This window comes from Arvicanthis niloticus, chromosome 1 (assembly GCF_011762505.2).
Source record: "Arvicanthis niloticus isolate mArvNil1 chromosome 1, mArvNil1.pat.X, whole genome shotgun sequence".
Classification (NCBI taxonomy): Eukaryota; Metazoa; Chordata; class Mammalia; order Rodentia; family Muridae; genus Arvicanthis; species Arvicanthis niloticus.
In genome coordinates this window covers 118,690,179-118,703,187 of record NC_047658.1, presented here as the reverse complement: position 1 = coordinate 118,703,187, position 13,009 = coordinate 118,690,179, and the positions used below count along the sequence as shown (strand labels likewise).

At 53.7% G+C, this 13,009-nt stretch overlaps 1 protein-coding gene across 8 annotated transcripts in view; it reads right to left on the bottom strand.

Annotated features, from left to right (window-relative positions):
• Positions 1-10,880, bottom strand: part of Syt7 (synaptotagmin 7) — a 62,470-nt gene extending 51,590 nt beyond the window's left edge. For 2 of the 8 annotated variants that reach the window (XM_034506312.2, XM_034506321.2), the window contains exon 1: positions 10,326-10,880. In XM_034506312.2, the coding sequence (XP_034362203.1) occupies positions 10,326-10,356 (31 nt within the window). In that variant the 5' untranslated portion in view covers positions 10,357-10,880. The remainder of the gene's footprint in view (positions 1-10,325) is intronic. The other 6 variants (XM_034506330.2, XM_034506338.2, XM_076917150.1 and 3 more) reach the window with 6 other exon arrangements.
• Between the last annotated feature and the right edge of the window lie 2,129 nt (positions 10,881-13,009).

Below are 13,009 nucleotides of genomic sequence, written 5' to 3'. Positions count from 1 at the left end.
GCCAGCCAGCCATTGTGAGGCTACTAGCCAGAAGACCTCTCTGTTATGGCATTATCTGAGTTCCTGGTTCTGATCATCTAAGCCCCAAAATGCCAATGGGGTTACAGTTTGTCTTGCTGCATGAGAGATAGCACGAGGGCCCACATTTTAACAAGTCCCGTTTTAAGGCACTGTACTCTAGGTTCTAGCCTTAGCTCAGCCACTCGCTTGCTGTGTGACTTCAGATAGGTCATTTGCCTTCTCTGGGTCTTGCTGCTCTCACCTGTACCATCTAAGAGTAGGGACCAGATAACAATGACAGCTCATCGCATGCATGGTGCCAACTTGCCGATTAGACTTGCTGTTGTTCTAGGTGGTTTACATACTAAGGATCCCCCCGAGGTATCAGTGGTATCTCCATTTCACAAACAGGAATGAAAGCACTGCAAGACTAGGCTGTACACAGCAGATATGGACTATAAACCCCATTGCTTGTATGTCTGTGTGTGCATGTGCCTATGTATGTGCCAGTACATCATTTGTGTGTGTGTGTGTGTGTGTGTACACGTGCACACATGCACATTTGCCTGTACACATGTGGAGGCCAGAGGACAACCAGGGGTGCTGTTCTTTAGGAGCTGTCCACCTTGGTTTTTATTTTATTTTTATTAGATCATTATTTACTTTTTATTTTGTTTGGGGGACATGCAGGTACTGTAGAATGCATACGAAGGTCAGAGGACAACTTGCAGTAGCTTTGTTTCCATTACATGAGTCTCGGGGTTGAACACAGGCTTGGTGGCAGGTGCCTTTACCCACTCCTTGGTTTCCTTTTTATTGTTGGGTTTGTTTGTTTGTTTGTTTGTTTGAAACAGGGTCAACAAGGTGGCTAGGCTGGTGGCCAGCCTGCCTCAGGAATCCTGTCTCTGCCTTCCCAGTGCTAAGATTACAAGGATGTCGCACTGTGCCAGGATTTTGTTTTAAAATGTATATCTAGGGAATTGAACTCGGGTCCTCATGCTTTCACGGCAAGCCCTTTACTAAATGAGCCATCTCTTTAGCCCAGAATCTCATTAATTTTGATCTAGAGTTCCCATGCTCTGCCTGACTGCACATTCTTGGTTGTTTCCCTGCATGTGGCTTATCCTTCTTTACCTACCTGTTCATCTGTTCTTAATCAGTATGTACCTAGTATAGTCATGCTGGGTCACACATGCCCACATGTATTCCAGCACCAAGATGAGGCCAACTCTAGTATGTACTTATGCACACACACACACACACACACACATACACACACACCTCTGGGTGCTGGTTGGTTTGTGAGGACCTCGTGCCATGCTGCATTGCATAGCCTTGTGGTAGTGACGACACCACACCCTCTCTCCTCTGCTTCCCGCTAGTGCCTGGGTGGCTGGCACGCCACGTCACACACCTGCTGGCACCCCCATCCCCACTGCCTTCCTCACGCCTCTCCTCTAACAGAAGCAGGCACCTTCTCCAGGAAGGAAGCAGGCTCAGGCACAGCCTGGCTCCCACGGCCTCAAGATGCCAGCCAACTCGGGGGTGGAAACGGAGAGAAAGAGGCACAGCATGAGGCTCTGGGGGGCTTTGGGTCTATGGTTCCTACCAAGGACCAAGCCTTCCCTCAGTTCTGGCTGTCATAACTCAGCTCTCACAACCTAGGGATGCCAGACCCACCTTAGTCATTTCCACAAATGAGACAGATGGGGGACATGGGAACAGAGAGGGTCTAGCCCTCACTCCCAAGCAGGGCTATGGTACCAACAGGGTCCTCTGGCTGAGTTTTAACTGCACCCCTCCACCCCATCCCTGGTCCCTACGCTCTCCTCCCCCTGCCCAAACATCTCAGAGTTCTGGGTATTTTTAGGCCTCAGCTGACAGGCTGTGAAATCGCTCCCTTCGCACCTCCCCAACCAGGCGGGGGCTGGAGAGGGAGGAATGAGGTTGGGGAGGGCCACACAGCCATACAATTCATTGGGCTCCTCCCAGGTTGGCAGGTGCCAAGCAGGGAGTGAGGGGCTCCTCCCCTTTTCCCCCAGATCTTCTGGCAAGAGCATCTCTCCACATTGCCTGGGGAAGAATGAAAAAGAAAGGATCTGTACTCCATTCAGGGATGGGAGAATAAAGGGTTTGTAGGGACAGCCCTAAGCACTAAGGAAGGTGCTGGGGACACCCTCTGAGTCCGGCTCTGCAGCCAAACCGACTCTAAGCACTCCCTTCTGAGAGATGGGCTGAGAGACAGGCTGGCTGGGATCCTAGTAGGATAAGGGAAGCACTAGGCAGCGTATCTCAGTGGTTACCACTCAGCCTGTGGAGTAAAAATGACTCAAATTCTTTATCCTGCTTTACGGAATGACCCAGCCAAGATCCTCTAGCTTCCTGGTCCTCAGCTTCCTCACCTATACAACCTGGGCTAGCCATGAAGCTTAGATTAAAAACCAAGGTGATACACACACACTTATACACACATATTCTCCTTCACACATATATATGCATGCACACACTCATATGCATGTATGTACATATGGACTCAAATGCCAACGTGTGTGTGTGTATACTACCAGCACTTCAGTGTAAGTCTATTTGCCCTGAGAAGTCTGCACCCAAGAGAAATAAGAAGATATACCTAGACTCTGCTGGAAATGGACCTTTGTGCCTGGGGCCCTGGGCATGGAAGGGGTAGTGCCCTCTCCAGTTGTCATGGAGACAATTTAGTGCTACTGGGACTCTGGAGCCCAGACCTGGCAGCTTAAGTGAGTTCTGTGGCCGCTGCTATGGCCTGTCCCTGATACCCAAAGTGGGCATGGGATACAGACCAATCAATAGGAATATCATCCATGTCCCTGGGACCCTGTAACTACTCCCCTTGGTTCCCTACCCATCTCTAAGAGAAGGCTTTTTCTAATGACCCTAGTGCTAGAAGGCCCTCTCAGGGTCTTTACTGATGCTCATCCAGATTGGCTGGCATCTGAATGCCCACGCTCCACCACAGGTTTGCTAAGGTCTGGGCCTGGCTAACCTGGCTTTGGGCTCTGTTTAGGAGAGAGAGTGTGGTAGAAGGATGGAGACAGAGGTGGGCAAGTGTGTCTCCTTGTGAGACTCTAACTCTGTTATCACTTGCTGCCTAAGCTTGCCATCCCTCAACTATCACACTGTTACAGTTCTTTACAGCATCTGTTCAAATGGCTTCCATTACCTTACAAAAACGGAAGTCACTTGGTAGAATTTTTGCCTCCCATGAATCCCCAGCACGTAACATAGATGTGGTTGTATAAACTACAGTTCCAGCACTTGGGAGGTAGAGGCAGGAATACTAGAAATCCGAGGTTCTCTTAGGCTACGGTAGAAGCTCCAGGCCAGCCTGGAATACAAGACCCTGTTGCACCCCGTGTCAATAGCCCAGGCCTAATTTATCTTCTGAAGCCTCACTCCAGGCTACTACTGTTTCTTAGGGTCTTCCTTCAGCCAAGTTCAGGCACTGGTCACTGCTGCCTCAACAGGCCAAGCTCTCTCAGGCTCCTGTGCCTGTGCATATTACCAAATGCATAATTGCCATGCGCCTGACCTGTGCTTCTTCCTACGGCAAGCTCTTATTTGGTCTTCAAGACCCAAACCTCTGTACCCAAAGCTCTTGAATCCTGCTGCACGCCTGGACTCCCAAAATGACTTCTAATTGCGAGTCCTTGCCATGGTATGCTGATGACGGATCTGTAATATGCTTAGAAGAGCACCTGTCACACAGCAAGCACTCCACAAATCCATGCCACCTTGACAGCTGCGTCCCATGGCCTCAGCAAAACCCTTCCCAACTCTTTCACTAAGGCAGTAGCATGCTTGTCCTTCCTGGAGCTTCCAGAACCCCCATCCCACACATCAATCTCTCAGTATGGGGTAATGTTGATAACAGCTGCCCTTCCACATCACCAGTGTTTACTACGTGCGAAGCTCTGAGATGACTACTCTTTTTGCCTCATCTCTCCTCTTCCTCCAGTCACCCAAGAAAGAAGAACAATCATTATGCCCATTTCACAGAGGAGGAAACTGAGGTGGCAGAGAAAGAATGAGACAGCAACAATTACCTCTGCAGAAATGCACCTAGACAGCAGGTAGTCCAAGGGCCCTGGCTTAAGCAAGTCATCCCTGGTGGCATACACATAAGTCACCTAACATATACTAAGTACTCCTCCACAAATAAGAGGTTGCTACTATAGTGCTTCTGCTAATATTAGTGGTGGGGAGGTGTTGGGCGAGCTGAGAAGGAATCCTTAAGCAACATGACCTGCAGGGCACACCCTACTCCACTCCTGGAGGAAGAAATGAGGGGCTCAGAGGTCTCCTGGGTCTGCTACACATAGGGTCAGGGGTTGTAAGGTGATAGACAAGGAACCCTAATAACTCACTGGGCCTAGAGACCCCACGGGATGTTTTGATGAGCAACTCCTCTAGGGGGCTCTGGTGTACTCAGATTAGGCAGAGCAGGACAGGGCCTGCTTTGGGCTGGCCAAGCCAGCCACAGCTCTCTGGCCCTGCTGACACTATCCCGTAGTAATGAGACGGATCCAATTTGTATCCAGAGCCCCACCGGGAGCAGCTGCCACGGCAGGGTTTGAAGTAATTTAATTGGACACATTAGCCACACAGCTCTCTCCTCTACTCCCCTGTTTGGGGCTTCATGCAGACACCCCTTTTACACTTACCCAGCCCTGGGAGGGTATAGGCACACACACCATCAACCAGTTAGTACAGACTCATTGACACCCCTCTTCTCTTTTTTTCTGGGGTTCCTGGAAGCACAAGAATCAGAGGCCCCTTTTTGCTGATGCAAACCATACCATAGCTCTGGAAGCCTCCTGAAGCTGAGACTCAGACTCTCCCTCCTGCCTCCTCCAGTGGGAAGAACAGGGTCACCCCTTTCTCTCAACTCAGTAGCCCCAGAGGCCCTCATTCTCCTGAACTCCAAGGACATTGAAGGAGCAGGGCAAGCAGCACAAGCCTGCACTGACGATACCTTGGTTCTGTCACTGTCAAGGTAACTATTGATACAGGGGATAGTCCTCCTCGGGAAGGGATGCAAACACACATGCACAGAATCAGACAGTCACCAAAACACAGATGAATTCAGTTTAACCCAGCTATATACATACACATATCACACACACACACACACACACACACACACACACACACACACACAGAGCATCATGGTAATCTTGTCTCCGTATACAGAATATTCTCACAACCTATCCCATGTCCACACTCATGCCTGCTTACAACTAGATGAATGCTTACAACTAGATGAAGCCCTAATCTCTGAGGATGGAAGCCAAGTTGGCAGGTTGAGGGTGTGGCGGAGGGGGGGTGTAGGCAGGATCCCTAGAGAGTCCACACCCTGTAAGGCTGAGTTCAGGGTCGGGGGAGAGGCCCTCCCCAGAGCTTCCCGTTACAGCTCCCTATGCACCTCAGTGCACCTTGCTATGAATATACTCATTAGCTGCTGTTTACAGCAGGCAGGGCACTCGGCACAGGAGCGTAGCTATTACGGCCAGCCAGCTGCCGCCCGCACACACACAGCCACCAAGCTTCTGTCAGCACCCCAGTTTCCCCTTCCCCCTCACTGGAGCCCCACATGTTCTCTCATGTGGATATATACCAATTCCCCAAATATCCCAGCCCACTATATAACTGAGTTTGCAGGCCCAACCACCCCAGGCAACACACCTTTCCCTAGGGTTCCCAGGGTAGGTAGAAGCTGCCCAGCCTTCCCAAGCAGCCGCTGAGCCAGCCCACCTTCCTATCAATGGGTTGGGAATACAGGCATAGATGCTGGGCGCTCTCCAGTCCCTTCCACAGGTCTCATTCTGTCTGCCAACTCTGTTCCAACCCTTGGGGAATTCTGCTGGGTGAGACAGAGTCTGGTCCTCCAGAGGCAAGTTGGACAAAGCCCAGCAGGGCTACCCCCTGCTGCCTGAAGGTCAGCACCTTCACGTCCATAGAACTGGCACGATTCGCTTGGCACCACTGGCTGGGGTTCCCTGGCAAGGGAGAAGGGTACCCAGGCTTAGCCTGGCACAGACTGGCTCCGGCACCTGGCCAGAGCAGTGACCGCCCTGATGGAGAGAGCTTACCTCATTGACCATGAGTGCCACCTGTGGGCACTGACCATGAAATGGGGACAGAGAGACGTCTGTGCCCACCTGGGATATCTCAGTGTCTCTGAGGAGGCCATGGAGCCAGCTCCTCCTCCTCCACTCAGGACTGAGCCTCCCAGCCAGCACATGGTCCCCTCACCAGCTACTCCCCTGTTGTTCTAGGCCTGATTCCCCTGGGGGACACAGTTACTGAAAACGGTCCATCAGATTCAATAAGGATTCAAAGTCCCTGGGAGAAAAGGTGGTGGGTGGAGGTGGGTGTGGGTAGGAGGGGACCACATGCTCCTCCTCTGTCCTTCCCCATGACATGCTTCAATATCTGGCCCGTGCTCTGTTGCCCTTGGAATCTGTGGGTCAGCTAGGACCAGGACCAGCTGACCAAAGACTCTTTGTTTACTTGATGCCCACCTGCTCCTCTGCCTCTTAGCCTTTCCCCCCACCCCCATCACCTATCCTGAGCTGGCCCATTCCCATAATCCAACCTTCTCTAGCATCTGTACCATCAAAGAAGGTCTTCAGGGCCATCTCTTTTCTCAATCTTTGGGTCTTTAAGCAGGTACCTAGTCTGATGGTCAAACTGTCCCCACTGAGCTATGAAACAGCACAGAGCAGTCGGTGATAGGCCTGTCTCCACAGCAACTCTACAGCTTAGAGATGCTCCTATGTCCACAGGTAACTCTCTCCCAACCCAATGTTAGACCTGCTCAGCCTCAGACCCCCTTCTGGTCATACCTGTTGACAGAACCAAGTGCTCTGATGCTCTAACCTCTGCCCCAGGCCCAGGACACAGGCATTACAGCAAATGGGGCCTGTTCAGATGGGGGTCAGCTAGTGGGGGAATTTGGAGAGCAGTTGTCAGGGAAATTGTGGGATAGTCTGGCTTTGCTGGATTTCCACACCCAGCCTTGACCCTGGCCCCATCCATGGGCCTTAAACCATAAACTTAATCTGTTTTTTCATCCCTAACTCCAGCTTCATCAGCCTCTGCCCTTAACTGTGCCCAGAAAGTAGATAGTTGATTTAGATAATAATTACCTTGCCATGCCAAGGCCGTGTGTGTGTGTGTGTGTGTGTGTGTGTGTGTGTGTGTCCCTTCACCCCTAATGAATGACTTGCTTGATGGAGTGTCTGCAGGGGACAGAATCCACTAACAGGTGGGACAAATGAAGGCTTCAGGCACTGCTGTCCAGTGGGACTAACAAAGTCCCAGAAGCCTGGTGACTGAGTAGGAAGCCCCAGGGACCTGACCTCTCTCTCCCAGCCCTTCTCTTTGGCCTCGATCACTAGCTCACTGCAAGGTCACCTCTCCTTCCCTCCTCCTTCCCATTGCTGTCCTGCCTGTCCTGCCTGCCCACTGCAACGCTGACCCCTGCAGGCCTGCTGAGGCCCTGCCCAGCCTGGGACAGGCAATCAGAGAGACTAAAGAAGGTAGATCAGGCCAGCTTTGGTATGCAGAAGATGAAGGCTGGGAGGGAGAGGATAGAGGAGTCTGCAGGTGGGGGGGGTGGGGATAGGATGGGGGGCTGAGCAGCTCCAGCAGGAGCTCATAGGTGTACATGGGAAAGACCAGGTCTGCATTCTCCACCTGGCTTCTGGCTTCTGTTCTCTTCCACCATCTCGTTCTTTATAATAACAGGAATAGCAATGCCTGGGGGCCAGAGATCAAGTGGATAGAGAATAGCAGCTGTCAGGTAAAGTCTTGGTCTTAGAATGAGCCTTATGGGGACCCACACGGGGAGTGAGGAGAGAGAGAGCCCTCTGGAACTGGTTTGGGGAATGAGGAGCAGAAGAGGATATCTTTTTCTTTTCTTTCTTTCTTTCTTTTTTTTTCTTTCTTTCTTTTCTTTTTTTTCTTTCTTTTTTTATTTTTTTTGGTAGTAAAGCAACAGTGGGCCACAGGTGTTCCTGAGAGGGTTAGACGAAGAAGAAGAGACTAGGCTGTAAGAGGTACTGGCTCCTGCGGGACCAGAGGGGAGGGAGGGGAGGGACTGGTCTGAGTCACATGGGAGTTAATTTGCATATGTCACTCCTACCTGGTGCCAGGCAAAGGGGAGTTGTGGGTGGTTAGAAAAGGGGGACACAGGGCCCTAGCTGTGGGGAGCAGAGTCTGGGAGACCTTGAGTAAGTTGCTAGGGAAGGGATTCTGACATGAAACTACAGGGATTCTAAGGAGTGGATGGTGATACTAAGGGGCACACGAGGCCTCAGAGATGCCAGAGGATTGGGATTCAAACATACCCTACCGGCTCCAACCTATTTTTGGTTCCACCAGTCCAGTGCCCACACCAGAGAGAAGAAAACCTCACCAGCTTCCTTCACAGTCAGAACCACTCTTGCCACAGGCATTGGTGGACCCTGAGGTCTCAAGGGGCAAGACGGGCAAGTAGGAAAGGGAAGGTCCAGGGGCTACCAGCCTGTCAGGAGCAGCTATGGAATCCAGGCCCTTTGCCCAGAATATGCCAAGCACACCAAGTTGGTCTCTGTGGAGAGGGCAGAGGTGCTTGGAGGAGCGGTACATCATGGTGCCAACCTATTAGAAGGAGAGAAATGGGTGGGCGAAGGCATGGCCCAGGGCCAGTGACCTAATAGCAATGGAGACTGTCCTTACTGCATCTCCTCCCATCCTCACTCCTAAGCTGGGCTCTGATGAGAATGAAGCAAGCAAGAGGATGCCCCTACCTTTGGTCCGGGTGTAGGAAACTGGCATTCCCTGGGGAGAAATGTCAAGCTAGGTGACCTGGGTTCAGACAGATGACGAAAGGGTCCCTCAAAGGTAATGTCCCTTCAGCCCACACCTAGAGGACATTCAGAGAAGGGCATGAAGCTCCAGAGGAGACTGAGTCTCCAAGCCAAGCGCTGAGTGAATACAGTGTCTGGGCCCCGTAGGTCAACCTCAGTGGACTTGGAGTGCCCCTCGGAAGAAAACTGCAAGTGTAGGTTGGACATAAATGGGCAAAGCCAGTGTCCAACAGCTTCCTGTGCAGAGAGCTTCAAGGACTTGAGTCCCGTACTGTGGAGGGTTTCGGCTTGGCCTTCCTCACACAGCACCTGACTTCCCCAGAGGCCCTTTGTAGGGGAACTCAGAGACTCTTGTAGGAGTAGGTCTTAGGCTGGAGCCTGGCTTTTAGCCTTGGAGAGCAGCCCAGAAACAGACCCCGGAGGGCAGGAGGCATGAAATAGCAGAAGTGGGGGTAGGGGGTTTCTGCTGGGTCTACAGGAGTATCCCAGGTGGGACCTGGAACTGAGCCTGGACAGAAGCTGAAGGAGACCTGTCTACAGGTGGGCACTGCGTGGGGGAGGCGTAAGGAGCCAAGGAGGAAATGGCAGAGCAATTTCCAGAGGAAGGAGGAGAGATTCCTGGCTTGGGCACTAAGGATGCTAGATGGATGCTAAGCCGACAGTGGGCTAGCAGGCCACTCCCTTTCAGAAAGGCAAAGGGGTGCGGCCCCCTTTTCCCCTTCCCTGGTAAGACTGGAGTGAGTTTGGTGTTCTTTGCGTCCCCCTCCCCAAGCTTAGGAGAAAATTGCCCGCCACCCCCATTGTCATCCACTGCTGCGCTTTCTCTTCAGGTACCCCTGCCTCCCCCTTCTCGGCTCCTGCGGTTCCCCACCTCCCAGAAGCCTCTATCCCCCGCCGCTGCACCAGATTCCCACTTGCCCCCTGGAGCCCTCTCAATTCACAGTTAGCACCGCAGATGACACTCCGCTCCTCTGTGCCCACATCTTGGCCCAAAGCTGCCAGGATCTTCCTTGCCCTGAGGTCCTCCAACACTGACATCCCCGGGGCACTGGTGCTGGGGAGCAGGGGTACCTCTGAGGGTACTGCCCGGCTCCCACAGGGACAGCAGCTCCTCGCTCCGCCACACACGTTGTCCTTGGGCTGCTGGGGGGTGGGGGGGAGGTCTTTGTGGGGACACTGCGAAGTCGGCCCCGGGCATCCAGCCTACCAATGTCCCGACTGCGGGGTCTGAATCTGAGTCTCTGCCACTAGAACCCACGCCCCCGGGGCACGGATGACCCTGGTAGAAAGGGGTGCAATTTGTGCGGCTCTAGCCGACAGCAGCTCCAGGTTGGGGCTCCGAGACGGCGCCCAGGCGCTGCAGCCGTCCTACCCGCCGGTGCGGGGCGCCCCAGCCCGTGCGGGGTGCTCCAGTCCTCGCGGGGACGCGCTTACCTGGGCTGGCCGCCTCCGGGTCCCGGTACATGGTCCCCTTCTTCGCCGGCTCCCTCTGGGCTCTTCAGAGCCTCCTGCGGCCGCGCGCTTCTCTGCCGCCGCTGCAGGGCATGGGGCCGGGCGACCCCCGGGGGCGGGTCCGAGGGCGGGGGCCGCGCGGGCTGCACAGAGCCGCGGAGCCGGGGAGCGGGGGCCGCCCGCCAGCCCTCCGGGCCGCCCGCGGAGCACGCTGCCGCCGCCGCCGAGCCGCGCGGAGCCTCCTCCCTCTGGCCTGCGCGCCGCGTGTGCGCGCCGGAGCGTGTGTGAGTGTGTACGAGGCGGTATGTGTGTGTGTGTTTGTGTGTGTGTGTGTGTGTGTGTGTGTGTGTGTCTGTGTGTGTGTCTGTGCGTGCGTGAGTGTGTGTGTATGTATGTGTGTGTATGTGTGTATGTGTGTGTGTCTATGTGTATGTGAGAGAGAGAGAGAAAGAGAGAAAGAGAGAGAGAGATAGAGTGTGTGTGTGCGCGCCCGGGGCACCGCCGGCGCCGCCCGCCCGCCGCGGAGCGCCACGGCCACTGCCGCTGCTGCGCCCACTGCCGGCCGCGCGCTGCACTGCAGCCCTGGACTGGCCGCCGCCGCCCGGAGCCGCCCCGAGGGCACGGCCGCCGCCCCGCGCACCCCAGGCGCTCACGGGGCCCCGCCTAGAAAGGCGGCGGAGCTCCATGGGTGTGCTCGTCTAGGCTACGGAAGACATGATCCATTCGGCCCGTGCGCCACGGGTGGCGGTGGTCTCGCATGCCACAGGGTCGCCCAGCTGGCCACCTCCTCCGAGGTGCCTTCTGACTCCGCTCCGAAAGGCGTGGAGATCCACCCCGGGTTTTCCGCTCGGTGGCCGCTCGAGGGCGTTAGCCACGGTCACGGAACAGCGGAGGGCTAGGGAAGACGGGTTGGTGGGTATCAAAACCAGGAGTGGAATATGTTGCCAGCGCCGGGCCTCGGTCTGACGGGCTTGTCTTTCCTAGAGCTGGCCCTCTGCAGGGACGGATAGGACTAGAATCTCCGTCTTCCGTGGGGTACTAGATATCAAGACCCTTCCCACTTATTCCAGCTCCAAGAGAGAAGAAAGCAACCATTCAGCCCCTATTCATTCCTTTCCCGACCCCATTCTCCCGGTCCTTTCCCTTGACCCAGTGCACCCCTGATAAGAATGGAAAACCCCCTTCTTTTGCCAACCTTGGCGTGCTCTCTGCTCCTGTGTCTGTTCAACATTGTTCAAATCGGACAGACTCTTGTTTTTCTCTACAGAATAGAGACTATTTGATTCTGGGGCAGGGAGGAGACTTTAAAGGCCCATGACCGAAACATGGGGATGAAGTGCCATGCCACCTTGCATACATCTACACAGGGACTCACTTCCCCGCCCCCAACACACTCAAGCATACAAACTACCCAGCTCATGAAGAGTAATAGAACCTGCCTACGGTGCAGGTGTTGCCATACCCTGCACTGAAAGGGTAAGACAGCACAATCTTTGGGCTACAAATATCAGTGTTCCTCCTTCCATGCCGTTCACAAGTGAACCAGGCTTTCCAGCATCGGAGGTTTCTGCTCCTCAAAAGCCACCTATCTGGCTGTATACTGTGTGTACGGCTCACACCTTGCCATACCTCCACCTCCCACACGGTACAGGCAGCCAGCACCCATGGGGAAACCTTTGTTCCAAGTGTCCCTCACTGTGCTTGTGCATGCACACAGGCAATACACCATTTCCTGGAACTCACATAGAACCCACACACACACACACACACACACACACACACACACACACACACACAATCACCTCCACCCACAGCTTTTCCGGTTGAGAAATAGATAAGGAAATTCCTCCAGCAAACCTTCTCTAAGACTGTTCCGGTGGAGAACATATTTCCTGGGATTGAATAGTCTAATAAAAACGGAAGTGGGGAAAAGGCACTTGTAGGTTAGGGTCTGTATTTCCCCAGTGGTCAAGGGCTGTTCTGTCCCACATTCACCATGCACCCAAGAATTCAGGAGCTAGCCACAGCCTGTTTTGGGGTCCCAGCAAATCCTAGGAAGCCAAGCTGGGGCTCTAGGGTCTCCAGTTTTCATTCATCCCACCTCCCAAATCCAGCTGCCTCTCTCGGTGCCCTGTAAAGGGTGCCTCATCCTACACTGCACCATCAGTGGGTATTCAGAAAGGGATCTTCTTACTCCAGATCCCTCCCACCCTCCTGAGAGAGGGGAGAACAGCACAGTCCGGTGCCATTGCTACTCGACAGGTCTTTGGCTGGGCTATTGGAAGCTCCCAGTTTCTCAGAGCCAATGAAGAGGACATCAGAGAGATGACCCAAACCACCTCCTCAAGTGACAGATGATGAAAATCAAGCCCCTAGAAGAGACCCAGGGAGCCAAATGCAACTCTGGGAGCTGCTTAGAAGACATGGAGAGATCCTTGGTTTAAATCCCAGACTTTTGCCTGCCAATCTGAGATCCATGGGTAGACTCTTCCATGTGTTCCCTTCCCAGGAATTGCAGTCTCTCCCCTAAAAAAATAAAATTCAACTCATTGTCAGCAGCATGAGATATCTACTACTCCCAAACATCCAAGATGGACAGTCCCCCAGACATGCTAGATAAAACCTCATGAGATCGCTTTGTGCAAAACAAGGCTCCGGGGCATTGT